The sequence below is a fragment of the Podarcis bocagei genome (genome assembly GCF_964188305.1).
Source record: "Podarcis bocagei genome assembly, chromosome: 3".
NCBI lineage: Eukaryota > Metazoa > Chordata > Lepidosauria > Squamata > Lacertidae > Podarcis > Podarcis bocagei.
In genome coordinates, this window is record NC_138127.1 from 98,463,571 (window position 1) to 98,485,516 (window position 21,946).

At 44.2% G+C, this 21,946-nt stretch overlaps 2 protein-coding genes and 1 long non-coding RNA gene across 5 annotated transcripts in view; 2 read left to right on the top strand and 1 right to left on the bottom strand.

Annotated features, from left to right (window-relative positions):
* Positions 1–810, bottom strand: part of PSME4 (proteasome activator subunit 4) — an 88,565-nt gene extending 87,755 nt beyond the window's left edge. The window contains exon 1 of one of the 2 annotated variants that reach the window (XM_081188353.1): positions 551–810. In XM_081188353.1, coding sequence (XP_081044479.1) covers positions 551–792 — 242 coding nt within the window. In that variant the 5' untranslated portion in view covers positions 793–810. The remainder of the gene's footprint in view (positions 1–550) is intronic. The other variant, XM_081188354.1, reaches the window with a different exon arrangement.
* A 3,701-nt stretch (positions 811–4,511) lies between these two features.
* On the top strand, positions 4,512–8,307 carry LOC308584292. Its single transcript, XR_014006748.1, has 2 exons — positions 4,512–6,601; positions 7,611–8,307. It is a non-coding gene; the product is annotated as an uncharacterized lncRNA (long non-coding RNA).
* Positions 8,308–19,278: 10,971 nt separating this feature from the next.
* ACYP2 (acylphosphatase 2) overlaps positions 19,279–21,946 on the top strand; it is a 67,745-nt gene continuing 65,077 nt past the window's right edge. The window contains exon 1 of one of the 2 annotated variants that reach the window (XM_081188897.1): positions 19,279–19,489. In XM_081188897.1, the coding sequence (XP_081045023.1) occupies positions 19,438–19,489 (52 nt within the window). In that variant the 5' untranslated portion in view covers positions 19,279–19,437. The remainder of the gene's footprint in view (positions 19,490–21,946) is intronic. The other variant, XM_081188896.1, reaches the window with a different exon arrangement.

A 21,946-nucleotide genomic window follows, 5' to 3' on the forward strand; every position in this document is an offset into this window, starting at 1 on the left:
GAACAGAGGCTTGCCTTTTTGTAAAAAAAAAAAAGGGGGTGCATGGGTGTAGCCAAGGGAGGGGGGGACAATCAAGTAAATAAATAAAAATACTTATCTAACTAGGGTTCCCCCCCCATAACATAAAGCCTGCCTATGGGTGGGTGTAAATGGGTGTCATTTGTTTCCCCAAACCCTGAAAAGGGGGGGGGGTGTTTCTTACACCAAACACCGGCAAAGCCCTCAGAGAAAGAGTTGGAGGAAAGGGCTGGACTGCACTGCAACACACACACACAGACACACACACCTTCACAGCGTCCTGACCTAGACGGTCCTCCCCCCCCCAAAAAAAAGAAACCCCAATAATAAATATTGCGGTTCTGATTTGATAGATAGAAGATATGGCTCAGCAGAAGGGGAGAAACAATAACTCCGGGGTGGAGAAGGAAGGGGAAGTCGACAAAATAAAGAGGCGAATGTGTGTTTTGAAACTTAATTATGATGGGGGGGGAAGGAGAAACAGACACCCCCCCATTAATCCTCCCCACCCCCAACCCTTCGCCCCACTCACGTGGAGAGCTTCCTGCTCCAGAAGAGGCCTCCGGGCCAGAGCTCCTGGAGCTGCACGGCCCAGCTGAGGTTGAGCTTGATGCGGGAGAGGAGGCGGCCGGCCTCGGCCTCCAGCTTGTCGCCATAGGGCAGCAGCTTGTTGTAAACCAGCTCCTTCTGAGGCGGCGGCGGCGGAGGAGAAAGAAGGAGGGGAGGCGGAGGTGGTGGCGGTGGCCCGGCCGCAGCGCCGCCGGCCCCGGCCATGGCTCCGGCCGGCCGCCTCGCCCCTTCCTCGCTCCCTTCGCCCTCTCCGACGCCCCCTTTCCCCCCTCAGCCGCCGGCGCTGCCCCCGAGAGGGCCTCGCCTCCGCTCCTCCGGCCACCGAACCCGCTCGGCTCCCTGGGGCGTCTGTCACACAGCGGCGCCTGGTGACGAAGCGGCGGAGCGAACGAGGCAACCAGCGCCGGCCTCCGCCGCCAGGCACTGATGGCAGGCGCCGAGGTCACTTCCGCTGTGGGGAGGGGGAGGAGAGGGAGGGAAGGCGGTGCTGACGGGAGGGAGGGGGGGCTCGGAGAGAAGGAGCGCGCGGGAGGGGGGAGGGGGGGAGGGCGGCCGCTGATTGGATGCGACGCCTGAGGGAGAACCGCGGAGAGGAGGTTGAGCGCGAGGGGCCTTCGCTGAGGGGGCGGGAAGCAGAGCAGGCAAAGGAAGGGACTTTTTAATAATAATAATAATAATAATAATAATAATAATAATAATAATAATAATAATAATAATAATAATAATAATAATAATAATAATAATAATAATAATAATAATAATAATAATTGCCCTTTTAATCATCATCATTATTAATAATAATAATAATCCTTTTTGATGATGATGATGATGATAATAATAATAATAATAATGGGCCTTTTTAATAACAACATTTTAAACCTAACAACAACTATTATTATTACTGTGTTGTTGCTGTTGTTATTATTTTATAATAATATTGTAAACACAACAACTATTATTATTACTTTGTTGTTGTTGTTTTAAACCCCACAGGCTGCCCCACAGCTGCCTCTGTGGGAAAATCTCTTTTCATTTTTTAAAATTTCTACATACACACACTCCGCTTGTTACTTATTACATACTCAATTTCTATCCCGCCCTTCATCCATGGATCGCAGGGCAGTTTACAGCATAAAAGCATAAAAAGTACACATCATAGTAGCAAAAGAAAACAACCGTTCACACGCACATCATCATCATTGTTGTTAATTGTTATTACTAAATTTTTATCCCACCTTCATCCGAGGCTCATGGGATTTTAGAGCATTAAATTTTTTTTACATGCCATAGTAGCAAACAAAAGCAACATCCCTGCCACATATACACTTCTTCTTCTTATTATTTTATTACATACTAAATTTCTATGCCAGCCTTCATCCAGGGATCACAGAGCGGTTTACAGTATAAAAACACCAAAATACACACCAGAATAGCAAACGAAAACAACCCTAAACACACTAATGATGATGTTGATGATATACTAATTTTCCATCCCACCTTCATCCGAGGATCACGGGGTGGTTTACAATATAAAAACACCAAAATACACACCAAAATAGCGAACGAAAACAATAACCCCTACATTCTCACAGAGAGAGTTTTAAAGGCCGTAGATTATTTAATTAGCTAAAGGCCTGGGAGAAGAGGAATGTTTTTGCCTGGCGCCTAAATAGGTTGACCCACACCAGACGCCAGGGGTTCTGGGCACTTACTCAGGGTTCATGTTTCCTTTTAGGAAGGAGGCACAGTGGAGACTGGGGAGCGGTGTCTTTAAGATATATGGTTTATTTACACATATATACAACCTGAGGCTATGATGGAGGAGTTCGCAGCCTGAACACCCCAAGACAGTCTTGCTTCTCCTGCAGCCATGCCCTTGGATTCCAGCAAAAACCAGGCAAGGCTGCTTTGCTTCTAGCTCACATCATTGCACCAATATGTAACAAAGTGGGTCTCCCTGGAGGATGCACCCACCACGACCACAATGTCCCTGGGGTGGTGGTGGAAGAAATGGCCTCCCTGAGCCTGCTGGGGCAGCTTTGGTCGCCTGACATCATGGAGTGGGGTGCAGCCCACCCAGGGATGCTAGCAATCCGGGAGGTGGGGTCATTGTTTGTTTATTTGTTTATTTATATATATTTTTTAATTATTTTATTAAATTTTCACAATAAGATAAACATACAAAAACAGAAAACATACAAAATCACAAAAAACAATACAATACAAAAAAGACTAAGATTAAACAGAAAAAAAGAAATAAAAACACATGTATTAACAGAAAACAAAAACAAAAAATTCCCTCTTTCTTAATTTCTCATCTTCAATTAACTACTTTTCCAGACTTCCTCACATCTCCCATTCTTGTATCCCTTTTTAGAAATTTGTTCAGCAAATTCATATCCAAACAATTTATCTATTATTATTCCAATCTTACATTTTACTTTGTTGCTAGAGCCCCTGAAAATTATTTCAATGTCGTTTAGCATTCATAAATTTTACAGTGTTTCTGCAAATAAATGTTAAATTTTCTCCAATCTTCTTCCACTGACTCTTCTCCCTGGTCTCGGATTCTGCCAGTCATTTCCGCCATCTCCATATAGTCCATATTTGTTTATTTATATTTATATTCCACCTTTCCTCTGAGGAGCTGAAGGTGGTCTACATGCTACTTTGACCTATTTTGCCCTCAACAACAATCCTTGAGAGCTGGGTTAGGCTGTGAGTGAGCAAGAGACTGGCCCAAAGGCACGCAAATGAGCTTGGCAGCTGAGGGGAGATTTGAACCCTGATCCTAGTCCAACACTCTATAACCACACCAACCACACCAGCCAGGCAGTCAAGAAGGTTTTAAATGCATTTTAGACGTTTTTAGGTTTTAAACCTATGCGCATGCACACCTCAGATGCTGAAATGTGTCCCAAAATAATTGGGGACGGGAGACTGGAATATTTGATGTAACAAAGGATGATGTGGAACCCTCAAAGGGATATGGAGAGTTGGCAAGGCATAATTTAAGCCAGGGATCAGCACTCCCACATCTATATTCTGGATCGGGGCTCATTCCGGGAGCTTGTGAAGTAATAATTGAGACAAAAGTGACTTGGATAACTTTTAGAGTGTGTTTCATTCACACTTAGCAGTCACAACCCATCTGTGCACATTTGAAGTGGAGGGCATGGTTCCGGGTCAGGCAAGTTTTAGTCCTATCTGCTTTCTCTCTATCTGTATGCCTCTCTCTTTCACTCTCTCTTAGAAATAATAAACTTTTGGACTTTGCCACCCATCAGTGAGGAAGTGGATCCAAGACTGGATTGGCCACAAAGAATCTGTCACGTGCCTGTTGCCTCAACTAGGTAAGACTGAGTAGCTACGTAACTGTAAGGATCAAACGCGTTTATTTTGAAGGCAGTTTCCTTTGAGTGGCTGTTCATGGCCAAGGTTCATGCACGCTAGCTCTTAGCCCCTGGTTAACTGCTGGAGCTATTTCCAGAACTACCATTGTCCATATGTTGATTCATCACTTATTCTGAATGATCATTACTGAAGACTCAGTAGCAGTTCTTTGATGGACCAAGCGTGAAAGGGGACAATGTGGACAGTCCTGTAGCAACTACTGCTGCGTTCTTTAAGGTTCTACAAGACTCATTTGTTTTTGCTGCAACAAACTAAAATGGTTACCGCTCTAGAAGATGTTACTCGTACATTGTTATGGCAGACAGTTAAACCATAGTACCAATTATGTGACTCATTCTTTCACACCTTGTTTCTCAGCATCCTCAAGCAAGGCGAAGTGTTTGCCTTGAATCAAAAGTAACTTCCACTGAGCAAAAGTAAACCATAACCTAAGTTCCCTGAACAAAGCCAGGCTTTTTTTTAACCTAACATAGTATATATACTCAGTTTTGCCAACAAAGTTCTGTATAGTTAAAGCCATGGTTTTCCCAGTAGTGATGTATGGAAGTGAGAGCTGGACCATAAAGAAGGCTGATCGCCGAAGAATTGATGCTTTTGAATTATGGTGCTGGAGGAGACTCTTGAGAGTCCCATGGACTGCAAGAAGATCAAACGCATCCATTCTTAAGGAAATTAGCCATGAGTGCTCACTGGAAGGACAGATCGTGAAGCTGAGGCTCCAATACTTTGGCCACCTCATGAGAAGAGAAGACTCCCTGGAAAAGACCCTGATGTTAGGAAAGATTGAGGGCACAAGGAGAAGGGGACGACAGAGGACAAGATGGTTGGACAGTGTTCTCGAAGCTATAAACATGAGTCTGACCAAACTGCGGGAGGCAGTGGAAGACAGAAGTGCCTGGCGTGCTCTGGTCCATGGGGTCACGAAGAGTCGGACACGACTAAACGACTAAACAACAACAACAACATATACTCAGTTCTTCTTGCATCTGAGGTCCAAATAAGCCAACTAGTTCAGACAACATGGAGCAGCTACCAATTTTCATTTTAGTGCCATACATTCACCTGGTTCTATAAAAGGCACTCTCTTACCACCTTCTTTACCCAGTTATTTATTATCTGGGACTAACCTAGTCAATTAGCAGAAAAAAATCATATTATTGGGGAAGTGTACCTACTTGTTCTGAGGCCGTTTGTGCTAACTGCTGCAGGAATCTCAACTACAGTCTCCATGAGAGTTGGCCATCCAACCTCTGCTTTAAAACCTGCAGGGAAGGAGAGTCCACAACCTCCATTCCACTGTCGAATAGCTCTTACTGTCTGAAAGTTCTTCCTGATGTTTAGCTGGAATCTCCTTTCTTGTAACTTGAAGCCGTTGGTTGAAGTCCAACCTTCCACAGCAAAACAAGCATGCTCCCTCTTCCATGTGTCAGTCCTTGAGATATTTGAAGATGGCTATTGTATCTCTTCTTAGTCTCCTCTTTTCCAGGCTAAACGTACCCAGCTCCTCATAAGGCTTGGTTTCCAGGCCTTTGACCATTTTGGTTGCCCTCCTCTGTACATGTTCCAGATTGTTAACATCCTTCTTAAATTGTGGTGCCCAGAACTGGACACAGTATTCCAGGTGTGGTCTGACCAAGGCAGAATAGAGTGGTACTATTACAGTGGTACCTCGGGTTACATACGCTTCAGGTTACAGACTCTGTTAACCCAGAAATAGTATCTCGGGTTAAGAACTTTGCTTCAGGATGAGAACAGAAATCGTGCTCTGGCGGCGCAGTGGCAGCAGGAGGCCCCATTAGCTAAAGTGGTGCTTCAGGTTAAGAACAGTTTCAGGTTAAGAACGGACCTCCGGAATGAATTAAGTACTTAACCCGAGGTACCACTGTATTTCCCTTGATCTGGACACTATACTATTGATCCAAGCTAGAATAGCATCAGTGTTGACTCATATTAAATTTTTGGTCCACCAAGACCCCTAGATCCTTTCCACATGTACTTCTAGTAAGCTAGGTATCCCCCATCTTAAATTTGTGCATCTGGTTCTTCCTGCCTAAGTGCAGAACCTTACGTTGTCCATATTGAAATTCGTTTTGTTAGCTTGGGCCCAGTTCTCTAATCTGTTAAGGTCATCTTGAATCCCAATTCTGTCAATAGCAGACAATACCTTCCAAGCATGAACATGCAATCTATTCCCAGAATCACTGGCACAGGACAATATCTTTTTAAAATGCATTCATGGAATGTGTAAGGGGCTGCACCCTATGTTTCTTAGCTATGTGGATGCAGAATTGAGGCCCCATTCCACAAGCAGAAGTGGAGCAGAATAACATCTGAATGGATTCAGAATAACAACTGAATACATAAAAAGAAACTGGTCACCTCAAATTAGTTATCCACCAGAGGGTTTGAGCAAGAAAATACTGTTTGTTTGGTTCCACTGGAGAAAATAAAACGACACCTCCCCAAAAAATAAACAATGTATAAATCTGTTTCATGGCAACTATTCCATGGAAATCTGCCTGAATACCTAACATTACTGACCGGTCCCAGAATTCTTAATGTTTTCATCTAGGACTTCGTGTTTCTTTCACCTTTGCAAGTAAGTTTTTTGCTTGAATATTTGCATTAAAAAGTTAGACTCTCCTCTCTCTCTATCTCTCTTCTTAAAGAGTACTTCTGCCAGATTGACCCAGTGTGACAAAGAGTATGTGGGAGTGTACGCGCTCACCCTTCTCTCTGCATCTTGCATACAAATATGGTATTAATGGCTGCAAAAACCGTCATTCTCTTCTGTGTGGAAACTAAAGCAGCACGATAATTTTTCTAATTGCAAATTTTGCTGACAGAATTACTCAAACTGAATGGCACAACGGGGGTGAAATATCTATGAATCATCCCTTGAAATTGCATTTTCAGGAGAGCTGAATTAACCAAAGTAAGATTGTTAAAAATGAAAATAAGGGTTTGTTGAAAATCTGGCCGTGGGTGTGGAATCAGAGAGGCTGTTAAAACACGGAGCCTGATCCTACCAACGTTTACTCATCAGTATGTCCCACTGTGTTCAACGGGGCTTACTACAAAGTAAGCAAAGCTAGGATTGCATCCTGAGACCTCTTTTTAAAATATATAAATGTAATGATTTTCAGTGCTTTTAAGCAGAATGCAGGCATCCCAAAACACAATCTACCTAAGCAATTAAGGTTGATTCACATTTCACAGTTAAAGTCTCGTTGTTATTATTATTATTATTATTATTTTATTTATAGTTTTCCATTTTACAACAAATACTACATTTCCCACATCGGATTCCAATATTCATGAATTAAGATAAAGTCTCATCCACCTGACAAGGTGAGGTCTACCTGGAAAGTCACAATGATCACAGGAAAACAGTTAAAAATTCAAGAGAGGCTGGCTTTGAGAAAGTAGGAAGGAAGTAGTGATATACAATGCAATGTAATGGCAAATCTTGTCTCAGATGCAAATTTCTAGCTGGTCTCATGCAATATGGAGAACAACAATATTGGTATATCTGTGTTGGAGTCAGACACAGGTCAGCATGGAAGAGGCAGAGCACCATTGTTAGTGAAGTTAATTCTTTATTCTAGGAAATGAACATACAACTCAGAAACACTTCCCAGTAGGTCTTGTCCCTATGGAGCAGTTGCCAGGGCTGAAAGTCACTGCCTTCAACCCTTTCTAAGGCTCCTCTCCTGAAAGTTTCACAAGCAGGTGTATCTACGCACCTCTGGTCTCTGTTCTGCCAAGCATATAGAAAAAAGAGCTGTTTAAGATACTACGTAAGAGGAAATAGCAGTAATTTAGACAGGTTCAAAGCTCCAATGAACATTTTCAGCCATTTAATCAGAACAGCAAAGAACTTCATGCCATAGCACAGGGATTGGCCTCATGAAGCCAAATGTGCCACAACAGCTCCAATACCACAAATGCATCATTTGTGTTGGCCCAGTGTTATGTACTGAGTTGAATAGGATCCAAAGCAATCTGACTGGTCCTAGAACAATAGGATCCAAAATGCAGCAGTCTGATTGGTTCTAGAACAATAGGATTCAAAATGCAGCAGACTGATTGGTCCTAGAACAATGCAGCAGTATGATTGGTCCGCAGGAGCCACCCAATCCAGCTCCAAGTGGAGATGAATCCGCAACCTGATTGGCCTACAGGAGAATCCAGGAATTAGCCAATCACGTGCGGCCCATTGTGTAAATAATGTATATAAAGCAGGTATTTTGGGGGAACTTTCATTCCTCACTACTCTGAGCTGAATAAAGAGCATGAAACCCATACTCGACTCCGAGTATATTTCACCCAGCTATGTCTCCGAGTCATTTTGAGACTTCAGAGGCACTCTTCAGTTGCAAAGTATCCTAAGTTTTGAAGGAGAGTTAGTTTTGTGCCTGGTTTCATGTTGCCGCTGAGCGGGTAGCCTTGGGCAAGTTGCGTTCAGTTTAACCTAAAATGAGGCTCAAATGAGATTAGGAAATATTATAACCTGCCGTGTTCCTTGAGGGCAGGACAGGAAAGAAAATCTAATTAAAATGAACATGAGCACATCTTGGTTATTCAGCTTCAGGTCTGAATGTACTTGTTGCAATCACGTCGGCCTCGTTAACTTTCTGTGTGTAACCACTGAGGGTTGTATGCAAGTACATGCTGTTGTCGTGTTAGTTATTACACTTTGCTGCTCACTGCTTCCCTCTTCCATCGTTTACAAGCATCTTTGGTGATGTATGAAAATAGACAATCCATAGGCTGAACAAGTGGGGGTGATTTTCAGAGGCGCTCAGTGCTCACACCCCTCATTTAGGATTTTATTTAAAGAGGAAAAGTCTTTTCTTTACAGTTTAGCAGGGACCAGTTCAGCAAGATTTTGTTGGCCTGAATGCCAAAGGCGCACAGATAATATACACCTTCTCTCCTTACCGCAGCTGAGTGTGGGAAGAACCCGAAAGTATTAATCACTTGGAATCCCTCTGGTTATTGTTAATACTTCTGCCAATCTATTGCATTGGCAAATTCCTTTACATATCACGGTGTTTAGTAACACCTTTTCTATAAGAATGGGGTGGGACAGGTGAGAGAAAGAAGCCAGATAGCTGAAGAAACACACAATTTAATATGACAATAACAGGCTGAAGAGAGATTAAACATTTTAGGCGAAATCATAACAGGTTTTTCACCAGCGGTGTGACAACATCCTCTCCCCTCATAGGATGCTTTTAACAAGCCAGACCAATGTCTGTCAGTGTTGTGGTAGCAGTTTTCCAAGGATTCAGACAAGCGTCTCTCTCTGAGCCAGCCTTGTGGGTAGATGCTGGGGAATTGAGCCTGGTGGGGGACTGAGGGGTTGAGAAATGTTCCTATTTTCATCTGAGGAATTTTGGATGGTATGGTATGCTATCTTACAGAGTTCATGCATATCTGCTATTACAGTGGTACCTCTGGTACGGTACTTAATTTGTTCTGGAGGTCTGTTCTTAACCTGAAACTGTTCTTAACCTGAAGCACCACTTTAGCTAATGGGGCCTCCTGCTGCTGCCGCGCCACCGCTGTGGGATTTCTTTTCTCATCCTGAAGCAAAGTTCTTAACCCGAGGTACTATTTCTGGGTTAGCAGAGTCTGTAACCTGAAGCGTATGTAACCTGAAGCATATGTAACCCGAGGTACCACTGTATGCTGCCTTTCTAAAATGAAAAAAGAAAAGCCTGATAAGTAAAATAAAATGTTTTTAGCAAGCAACAGAGACATGTATACCTACTGTTTATCATGAAGCACACACCCCTTTTTTAAATGCTGCTTCCGAGTAGCTTTGCACCCACCTTGAGTGTTTTTGCCTGGCTGGAATGCATTTCTGAACTCTAATGCGGTACATTGCTTGTCTGGATAGAGAGGAGTGTCTGAATGTAGAAGCTAGCCTGCTGTAAATTACACCTGTAGCTCCACACGCTTTTGCCTCTGGACCCACCCACCCCGTCATACGGCCCTTTAAAGATTGCCCAGATGGGAATGTGGCCCTCAGTTTGGAAGAAAAAAACTTTCTATCCCTGCTCTAAAACACTGGTCTTCAGCTTTCCCTTCCTTTCTCTTGGCAAAAAAAATAATAATAATAAAAATTCCTTCCAGTAGCACCTTAGGTAAAGGTAAAGGGACCCCTGACCATTAGGTCCAGTCGTGGCCGACTCTGGGGTTGCAGCGCTAATCTCGCTTTACTGGCTGAGGGAGCCGGCGAACAGCTTCCGGATCATGTGGCCAGCATGACTAAGCCGCTTCTGGCGAACCAGAGCAGCGCATGGAAATGCGGTTTACCTTCCCGCCGGAGCGGTACCTATTTATCTACTTGCACTTTGATGTGCTTTCGAACTGCTAGGTTGGCAGGAGCAGGGACCAAGCAACGGGAGCTCACCCCGTTTTGAACCGCCGACCTTCTGATCGGCAAGTCCTAGGCTCTGTGGTTTAACCCACAGCGCCACCCAGAGACCAAATAAGTTTGTTATTGGTATGAGCTTTTGTGTGCTATCTGAAGAAGTGTGCCTGCACATGAAAGCTCATACCAGTAACAAACTTAGTTGGTCTCTAAGGTGCTACTGGAAGGAATTTGTTGTTGTTGTTGTTTCGACTACGGCAGACCAACACGGCTACCTACCTTTCTCTTGGCAGATCAAGATGAGTAGATGACAGCAAAGGCTGCAAGGTTTTTAGCTGGGGCAATCAGAGTAAGATCCACTATTTGATGGCTGATTCAGGACCCTAAACTGTGTTTTATATAATCGACTTTTTATTTCTGTTATTTGTATATTGCATTGTTCTTTTGTTGCTATGGCCAATGGCTGATGCAAATAAAGTTTTGTTCATTCATTCACTGGCCTTCAGCCGATGGTTCAGATCCTACAACTGTGTGACCCACCAACATGACTCTTGCCAGATATATTTTCTTTCTTAAGGCAATAGCTCCCATTATGCATTTTCAAGCTGAAGGTGGGCCCCGGTCTAAAAATGTTGAAAATCAGTGCTCTAAGGTTCATAAAAAATAAGATGCACTAAGTATTATAACAATCACCTTGTTTTTACAAAGTGGGAACTCTCTGTTGCATTACAGTCTGTCAACAAAAGTGGTTATTTGGTGGTGGGGAAATAGAACTTGTCCCACCCTAAAAAAAAGAATCACCAGCATATTATATTATTAGTGCAAAGTGAAAAATCAGGAGTACTGTTCTGGGGGGCGATGCAGCTTAAAGTGGATGACAGCAACAGGTACAGCTCAGCAGTGTTCAGTTGTAAGTTTAGACAAGGGCATACTACAGAAATTTAGGTCAAAAGCTGCTGTCAATATAAAGCTAAGGTTGCAATCTTAAGTATACCGGTTTGGAAGAATAAAGCAGGGCATATTTAGAATCAAATGACTGCAGGTTTTTTTCTTTTCAGAGGGTGCAACGGAAAGATTTTCAGAGGTTGCTAAAGGGTGGGTTTGTACTGAAGGTTGGTTTAGGCTTGAAGTCAACGTGTTTGAAAAGGTAGGCAAATGAGGAAGATTCAGGACAGGCAAAATAAAATAATGTGACACAGCACATAGTTAAACTTTGGAATTTGCCCCCGCAAGAGGCAAGGATGGCCAGCTTGTATGGCTTTAAAAGAGGATTAAACAAATTGCACTGCCGGAGCACGATTTCTGTTCTCATCCTGAAGCAAAGTTCTTAACCTGAAGCACTATTTCTGGGTTAGCGGAGTCTGTAACCTGAAGCGTATGTAACCTGAAGCGTATGTAACCTGAGGTACCACTGTATTTATTTAAAAAAAAATTGCATTCTTATATTTCCCATTAATTTTCAATACCTTTAATAATAATTCCTAGCATGGATTTTGCCACATCAGCTACTGAAGCAGAGTGCTCTGAGTTACTCACTGTTCTCAAGACCTCTTCCCTGCCATTTCATAGCCATTTCAGACCCCATCAGTTTTTATGTGATTCCCACTATGCATCACTTTACAGTTACCGACACTGGAATCTCATTTTCCATTTTGTTGCCGAATAATCGAGGCTAGAGGGAGCCTTCTGGAGCTTTTCATTACTAAAATGACAGCCAGGGCTCGAGATCCGAAAGTGTGAGCCTCATTAGCTAGATAAACCTAACTTTCACATGTTTCTATGGCCACCCTATTTCCATATTGTCTTTGACCCTGGGTATCATGCAGCTGTATGCCAGAGATGTATACTTTTCTATTGCACAGAACTACTATTTTATGCTTTGAATTCACGAGCATGATTGCTATTTTCAGACAGTATAAACAGAAAGCAAGTATTTTCAGAAATGCCTCAAGCTCTGCTGTTAACAATAATGCAGAGCTTTGAATAGTTTAAGAGCGGTTTTTGAATTGATGAAGCTGAATATTTCAGAAACCTATTATTGCTGGGGGCACCACATTTTTTGTTTAAAAAAGGAAATGGTTTAAATTCCCCCCTCTTCTCCCAACAAGCTTCTACTAAGCCACTGGGAAAATGGCAATACCTTCAATGATAAATATTTCACAGGCTATGAATCAGTACAAAATCCATCTGTCAAGTTTTCACCACATCTTGGTTGCCGTTGGCATGAAAAAGGCGCCGTTGGTTCCTCCGGACTCGTATAACGGAGAGCTTCACATCCTGAGCTGAAAATCCCATCTGCAGAGCTTGCAACCCTAACTTCTTCCTTCTTGTTAAGTGGGAGGAATACCGATTGATAGTATTCGAAATAGCACAGCCACCTGGCATTTCCTGGCATTCAAGCTGGAGAACAAACGGAGCGATCCAAATCTGAGAACTGTGAAGGAAACACAACCCTCCCATTGAAGAGAATTTCCAGCACTGCTGGTTATCAGCAGGGCAAAACTGTTCACACATTTCTGCCCTCGACAGCTTGCTGCTTTAGCTCAACTCACACCAGAGCCATCAATGCCACCTTCCATTTAGGAAGTTTTTCACCCAGCCTACAAGATGTGATGATTCTGAGCTGCATTCTAGGCAAACGCCTTCTTTCCATTAATAATTCCTATTACAGCAACTAGCACTGTGGGTTAAACCACTGAGCCTCTTGGGCTTGCCAATCAGAAGGTCGGCGGTTCGAATCCCAGCGACGGGATTCGGGATTCGGGATTCAAAACTCTGAAAAGCCTGCAAACAGTGACCATATGATCTAAAGACCTGGAAGCGAAAAGGATTGAAAAGCAATGTCCTTTGATTGTGTTGCATTTCACATTTCAATTGTAAGCTGCACTGTGAAAATGCAGTTGGAGCTAAAGTAAAATAAAGGTTCACTTAAAAGCCAATAACACCTAAATAAAATGTCATTTGTTCCATTGGTGTCAGACACACAATATTTCAACTTTTGGAGCTGCTGTCCTATGGAAGTGAATGCATTACGTGAAACCAAGTTGTGGTCTGAAGTTTTCTGTCAATCACAGAATCCACTCAGCAAGATTTGGTTGAAATGCCTGCTGGGAAGAGTGCTAATGCCTCACAATCTTGAGCTGCTAATGAGAGTTTCTTTTGTCGCTTCTAGGAAGAAACACAGGGCTCATGTTGTTAATGAAAACGCATTAAATAGCGTCACTCTGTTGCACTGGCAACCCACCACTACTGAAAGCCACGACTGGGGCAACCCACACACTTTCCTGTTGCTTTAGTTCTTTCATGAGTCCCATGTTTCCCACCTGGTTTGCCATCACAGTGTGAAAAGAGCAACAATTAATCCCCCCATTTCCTAGGAAACAACAGTTCTACCAAGTACCAATTCCGATGGCTTTAAATAACCCCAAAAGTTGAGTCTTTTGGGAATCCAATCTGCAGCAGAACTGCAAACTTTACAAAAGTTTTAGTTCCTTTCTGGATTTATGATCCAGATTGGAGTGTGAAATTTATGACTTTTTAGTTAGGATTTTAAAAGATGCTTTAAAGGTTTGATCACTTTAACAAAAAGCCCCTTCTCATAACATCAGAAGTCAACATCTCTTCTCAAAAGCTTGTTGACTGTGATACCCCACAAGGAAGGCATTGAGGAACAGAGTTCCCTGATTCCACACGGTGTGTCAAGGTGGAGAAACAGAGCCATTTAATCTGTACACCTTTTAGAGCTGCTTCCCAACAATGTGCTAGATATTTGAACCTGTACAAAGCCTGAGACAATGATAACTTTATCTGATTCGGATAGCGTGACAGAACCCAGGCGTACCTTTCTCCCAAGAGTCACCTTGGACAAATAGGATGTTGATGGACAAAGTCTGTCTTTGTCTCTGATGATAGAAACTCTGCTTACCACCTTCCAATGATAGAAAAACCCAGGAGCAGCCCATTCCATCTAAATATCAGGAAGAACTTTCTGACAGTAAGAGCTGTTTGACCGACTCCCTCAGGAGATTGTGGACTCTCCTTCATCGGAGAGTTTTTTTTAGCAGAGGTTGGATGGCCAACTGTCTTGGATGCTGTACTTGAGATTCCTGCACTGAAGGGGATTGGACTAGATCAGGCTTCCTCAAACTTGGCCCTCCAGATGTTTTGAGGCTACAATTCCCATCATCCCTGACCACTGGTCCTGCTAGCTAGGGAGCATGGGAGTTGTAGGCCAAAAACATCTGGAGGGCCGAGGTTGAGGAAGCCTGAACTATATTAATCCCATGGTCCCTTTCAACTTCAATTCCATGATTCTATGAAATTAGGTTAGGCTCAAATGGCCAATTATTATTATGCTAATTGAATATCTATGTACCTTGGTTGTCAAACAGAATCTGTTCTGGAAGTCCGTTCGACTTCCGAAAACGTTTGACAACCAAGGCTTCCTGTATCCAATCGGAAGCGTCAGACGTTTGGCTTCCAAAGAACGTTCGCAAACCAGAACACTCACTTCCGGGTTTGCAGCGTTCGGGAGTCAAAATGTTTGAGTCGCGAGTTGTTCCGAGATCCAAGGTACAACTGTACAGTTTTTGCTGCCTATATTGGGTAGTTTTGGCTTCCGGGTTAGCACGATCGGCAAATGGCGGATTCCCTCCGAGCTCCGGAGGGAATCGGCTTCGTGGAAGACGGGTCCTGCCGCGGCGACGACGCGGGGACCCTCAGAAACCACAGTCGCGGAAGCCTGTGGACCTGGTAACTCGGCGGGCACCATTTGCACCCTCCCCGAAGAAGGCTGCAGAGCTGGTGACGGAGAGTGGTGTAGTGCTGTGAGTGGATCGCTTCTTCTACGGAGTGAAGACGCGAGCCATGGCCGGAGAGCGCTGACTTCTTCCTTGAACATTTGGGCTGCAAAAGTAACAACCCGTGAGTAATACGGAAATTGGACTTAAAATTTTTCCTTTAAATTCGGCACGACCGGGGGATGCGTTAAAAGGAAGTCCGCCCCCCGTTTTGTAGACAATTTAAAGCAAGAATTGGTTAACTAAGGTCGAGTGACCATTTTTCTCTTTGTGAGATAAAAGTTATTAATTCCACGATTTGGCACTATAAGTAGTTTGCTGGAGGATAAGAACTGATTTTAAGGAGCCGAGACGCAACCCCCCGGGATCCGGGAGTGATCCGCGAGAGAGCCCGCTGAGGAGGTATAAAGAGTTTGACAGCTGTCAAACGAGCTGTCAAAGTTACAAGAATTGGCCTTCTGCTATTTCTGCTGGTTATTTTTGATACATTTAACTTGAAACTGTTGAAAATAAAGAAAAAATAAGAACAAAGTAATCAGACTGTTGGAGAAGAATATTAAGTAACCAGAACCCCTCTAGAGGGGGTTCTGAGACATTACAATGGCTGCAGATGGAAAATTACAGGCTGAGCTGGAAAAGATGTTCTTTCTCGTGGGAAAATTACAAGACCAGAGTGCAGCTATGGCTACAGATGTTTTGACTTTGAAATCGAAAGTAAATAATCTTGTTGATGGTCCCAAGGACTTGATTCAAGAAAACCCTGCAGTCGAACAGAAAGAGAAATGTGCAGACTTAGAGGAGTGGGAAGGAGGAGCTGAAATGTTGCAGGTGAAAAAAGACAACCAGTGGCCTGTAAAAATGGATTACAAAGAAAACAAGACCTGGATGATGAAAATTTGGTTTGAACTTGAGAATGAAGATTGGAGGAATCTCCCCATGGGGAGATTGGAAGATCTATGGATTACAAATTTGATTAAGGCGAAAATTGGAACTTTTGGGACATTTGGGACATTTGGATTTAAAAGGAACAAGAAACATGATTTGGGCTCCACTTTTGAATACGGAGGTCTGGTTGGAAGAAATATAGACCCCATTGGGACAGAGCTTCTCCGAGATTCGATGTCTACTATAAAAGACTACCAACAAAACCGGCAGAGAGGGACTGAAAGAGACTTAAGGGCCTCGGACGTGAGAGACCCGGGCTGAGATTGACAGATTGATGAACATTTGCTGAGGATCGAGACCGGGAAAGGGGGGGGCGAGAGTTTGGGAATCCAAAGGGTGTATAAATATATGCTGTTTTCTGTTATTTTGTTTTGTAAATAATATAAAAATTGGGAAATCTGTGGAAGGGGAACGGGGTCGTCCTTAGAAAAGTATGAAAGGATGGGCATTTTGGTTTAAACTGAGGTTTATAAGTTAAATTTGGTTAACTAAGAAGAATCAAGTAAAATATTAATAAGGTAAAAGAGGGAGACAAGAACTTGCTGAGTAAATTATTGAAGATGGAATGCAGGAGGGGGAGGTGTGGGGAAGTCCAGGAAAGTGGTTAAGAAATTAGGGATTTGAAATTATATGTGTTTGTCTTTGTGTTTGTATGTTTGTGTTGTGTATTGTTTGTGTGTGTGTAAACTTTGAAAATTCAATTAAAAATTATTAAAAATATATATATTGGGTAGTTTTGTCTTCCAATGGCAGAACCCAGGCATAGCCCGTAGAAGGGTGAGGAATTATGTTGTGCTGCAACTCCCATCATCCCTTACCATTGGCAATACTAGCCGGGGCTGATAGGAGGTGGTTGCTGGGGTGTTTTGCCTGTTGCAACCCCTCCCCTTAGCCCAGGCATGGCCAAACTTGGCCCTCCAGATGTTTTGTGACTACAACTCCCATCATCTCTAGCTAACAGGACCAATGGTCAAGGATGATGGGAACTGTAGTCCCAAAACATCTGGAGGTGTACATTGCTCTGGCAGTGTACATATTGTAGTCCTCCATTGCTCTTGAGACTGTTCTGCCTCATACCTCTTTAATTCAGGCATAGGCAAACTCGGCCCTCCAGATGAATTGAGACTACAACTCCTATCATCCCTGACCACTGGTCATGTTAGCTAGGGATGATGGGAGTTGTAGTCCCAAAACATCTGGAGGGCCAAGTTTGCCTATGCCTGCCTTTAATTCCTCCTCTGTGTCCAACTCAAAATCAAAATCACCTTTGAAAAAATGGGTCCCATGTACCTGTTGAGCTGAAGGGGATGGTTGCTGTTCCTTTAAAGCTGTCAGTTGCTCCTCTAAAATTTGTGCACGGTTTGACTTGCAATGCATTCCTGGCAGGTGGCAGCAACCAACAAAGCATTTTCCAACCGTTCTACACCAGCCATATCTGGATCTCCCTGCATAATATTATTTTGTACTCACACAAAAAAACAAACTGGAAGTTTACCCTGCATGTGCTTCAGGAAGAAAACTGACCTTTGTTGGTTGGGAATTTAGTACAGTATGCAAAATGCGACCTTTGAGTCCCTAGGATGCCTAGAATACTCTTTGGGTGTTAGTTAAGGTTATTTCTTTGGTATTGCTTCTAAATTTATCTGATGTCCTCCGCTTCCTCTCAACTCAGCTCTGATTTCTGCTAGAAACATTCCCTAATTTTATCTTCGGATAGTACCTGATTAAATAATGTCAACTAATCATATGCTTTTCTTAAATTAGCCAATTAAATCTGCATACATTTGTGTGTGTGTATGACATTTTCAGAATTAAGGAAAACACATCCTTTTTTAAATGCTGGGAATTACGTAGCAAAGCATTTTCTCCTGTATATGAGAAGGGCAAGCCTCCCATATTGTGTATCCTTTTTAAAATTCTTATTTAAAAAAGCAACAGCTGCCAAATTAGTTGGGGGCCATTCTGATTAATTGGATTATTCAGCCATTACTTCCTTACCACTTCCTTACCTAGTATCCAAGGCCCTAAGCATGAGGTAGTTTATGCTAACCGTGACTGAGCTAGCCCTCTTCCCAGGTTCCATAGCGGATTATTCTGCATAGCCTTCTCCACGATTTTCCCCAACCCTCTTTTAATGCCATCCAAGTTGCTGGCCATCCCTGCCTCCTGTGGAAGTGAGTTCCATAGTCCCACTATTATTATTATTATTATTATTATTATTATTATTATTATTATTATTATTAAAAATAATAACCTGGCACTAAAAATAACAGAGGTGGTGTCAGTAAAAGCTGCCCTGGGAACATGGGTGTGGCCAGGATTTTTGTTGGGGAGGGCAAACTTTATGTTTGTTTGCGGGGGGGGGCGGTGTGGTGCAGAACCTCAGTTAAAGGTAAAGGGACCCCTGACCATTAGGTCCAGTCGTGACCGACTCTGGGGTTGTGGCGCTCATCTCGCTTTATTGGCCGAGGGAGCCGGCGTACAGTCATGTGGTCAGCATGACTAAGCCGCTTCTGGCAAACCAGAGCAGGGCACGGAAACACCGTTTACCTTCCTGCCAGAGCGGTACCTATTTATCTACTTGCACTTTGACGTGCTTTCGAATTGCTAGGTTGGCAGGAGCAAGGACCGAGCAACGGGCGCTCACCCCGTCGCGGGGATTCGAACCGCCGACCTTCTGATTGGCAAGTCCTAGGCTCTGTGGTTTAACCCACAGCGCCACCCGCATCCCAGAACCTCAGTTAGTTAAGTATTTTTATTTTTATCAATAAAAATCCCTGCCCCCACCAGGCTACGCCCATGCCTGGGGAATTATCTTATATGCTTGGTACAGGAAAGGTTTTCAAAGCAGGGGCAGGAAAGGGCACTGCTCTACATCAAGTGGCAGAGAGTTCCAAAGGGCAGCCGCCGGCAACGCTAAGCCAAGCGACCGGGTTCTTTAGAAGAATGCGGAGCGGGAGTTAACGCGGTAGCCCTGTCGTAAGGGGCCCAGCCTGTATCTCTTCCCCCCTCGGCCACCTCCCATCCCTCCAGAAGAGCTTAGGGAGAAGTCGAAGCCTCTCCCAACTTTGAGAAACGGATGCCGGTGGCGGCTGCGCTCCCGGACGAGGCGGGCGGTCGCTATCCCGCGAAGCTTGAGCCTCCCGACTTTCCGTCGCGACCTCCGCCAGCTGAGGCTGCTCGAGCCGCTCTCGCGTCTTCTCCTCGGCGCTCTCGCTGCCCTTTCCCCACCGGTGACGCTGCGCGGCGGGGGGGCGGCGGGTTGGTCTCCGGTGCCGGGTCTGGCGGTTTGACGCTTCCCTCACCATGTCTCGGGTCCTCAAGTCAGTGGATTACGAAGTGTTCGGCCGGGTGCAGGGTGATTATTATGATTATGATTATTATTATTGTTATTATTAATAATAATAAAGGAGGGGGAGGGGAGTGTATTCGAATTACCAGGAGAAGAGAGGGGGAAGGGGGAGAGGGCGCATGCGCGAGGTCCCCTCAGGCTGTGGAAGCTTGCCGAGAGGGGGCGCGAGAAAGGGAGCGAATTCGCATGCGCGAGTACCGTCGCCTGAGGCGCATGTGCGGTTACGGGCAACGTTCGGAGTTCCTCCGCGAGCCAGAAGTGGAGCTCCCCCCCTCCCCGGCCACGCAGGGACTCTGCTGCGCATGCGCAACGTGCAGAGAAAGCGAAAACGTGCAAGGTGGTTCCTTTGGGTATCTTAACGCCTGTTGATTTCGTTGCTTCGATTGTAAGAATCCCCCCCCCCCACACACACTTTATTTCTTTCTCGTGCTTCGTTTACTGGTTTCAGGAGGAGCATCCCCCCCCCAGCCTAAGACTGCAACTGCTATTATTTCAAATGGCTTAATAGGGTTGTTGTTGTTATTGCTGTTATTAAGCAGAGGAAATGCAAGAACCTCTGGCACAAAGAACCCTTCAGCGCGTATTTCGTCAGTGAATAACGTTGCACACAGCCTGGTTTGCTAAACAAAATTTAAAGTGTTGGTGCTGACCTTTAAAGCCTTAAACGAACTCAGTCTAGTATATCTGAAGGAGCGGCTCCACCACCATCATTCTACCTGGACATTGAGGTCCAGCACCGAGGGCTTTCTGGATGTTCCCTCACTGCGAGAAGCCAAGTTACAGGGAACCAGGCAGAGGGCCTTCTCGGTAGTGGCACTCGCCCTGTGGAATGCCCTCTCACCAGATGTCAAAGAGAAAAACAACTACCTAACTTTTAGAAGACATCTGAAGGCAGCCCTGTTTAGGGTAGCATTTAATGTTTGGTGCATTACTGTTCTTTAATATTTTGTTGGAAGCTACCTAGAGTGGCTGGGGAAGCCCAGGCAGATGGGTGGGGTATAAATAATAAATTATTATTATTATTAACATTGGTAATGAATAAGGGAGAAGCAGAGTAACAAAATGGAGCAAGGGGGAGGGGGAGATTAAAGACGTGTAAACAGGAGCTGTTGTGCCTGTAGGTTAAAGACACATTTAAAGGTAAAGGTACCCCTGCCCGTACGCGCCAGTCGTGTCCGACTCTAGGGTTGCGCGCTCATCTCGCTCAAGAGGCTGGGAGCCAGCGCTGTCCGGAGACACTTCCGGGTCACGTGGCCAGCGTGACGAAGCGGCATCTGGCGAGCCAGCACCAGCGCCGCACACGGAAACGCTGGTTACCTTCCCGCTATAAAGCGGTACCTATTTATCTACTTGCACTTAGGGGTGCTTTCGAACTGCTAGGTGGGCAGGAGCTGGGACCGAACGATGGGAGCTCACCCCGCTGCGGGGATTCGAACCGCCGACCTTGCGATCAGCAAGTCCTAGGCACTGAGGTTTTACCCACAGCACCACCCGCAGTGAGACACATTTACTCACAAGCAAATCCAATTTATTTAATTTTATGTTTCTTACATTTAAATTCTGCCCTTCTTCCATCATGGGTCCTCCCAAGGCATGTGGTTCTCAGGCAGTCTCCCATCCAGGGACAGAACAGATATGAACCTACGGTACTTTGCTTCTGCAGAGTGGTGGAGATTATACAGTGGGAAGACATGGAAAAAATTATCTTCTGTATATAGGATCCATAGCTAAAAGGTGGCCAGGATAGAAAGTGTGTGACTAGATGCGAAGAGAATCAATAACATAGAAGTTAAGAATGTATGTACAATGACTTTGGATCCACCATGTATAAATTATATGTTGTATAGGGATCCTCCTGTACCCCTTTCATGAACTTCATTGACCTATCTTCAGGAAAACAGATACTGTAACTTTATATTATAAGATGTTGCAGCATCACTGTTAAATTTATTTGCTTACATAATTCAACTCATACTGTATATATGAGTTGGAAACCCAGTCCTAATCAAGTTTACTGTGACACAATTCATCCCGTTCCATTCAACAGAGTTTCCTGCATTGCAGGTATCCTTAAATTTTCAGCTTTCATCCACAGGTGCTCAACCAAAGTTAATATGGTGTAAGGTACAAGGAATGGTAACCAGTTTCATACACTGGGCAAGATACATCTAAAGAGATATTTAATCCCATTGATTTCACTGGGAAGCAAAGCATATGCCATTTAAAGTAATGGGGCTGCCGGTTCCCTCCTGCTAATTGGCAGTGGGAAGCAGGATAATCAGGGAGGAGAATGGAAAAAGTGAATGCAACAGCACCAGGTAGTGGACAAAAATAATTGCGGCTGTTATGTTTCCTGCATGGTACTGACTTCATCCTTTTCCCCCAGCTGCAGAAAACAGGCTAGTCAAAAGAAAAGCTTTAAAAATGACATTCTCTGGTCTCAGTTCAGCTCTTGTTGCATAT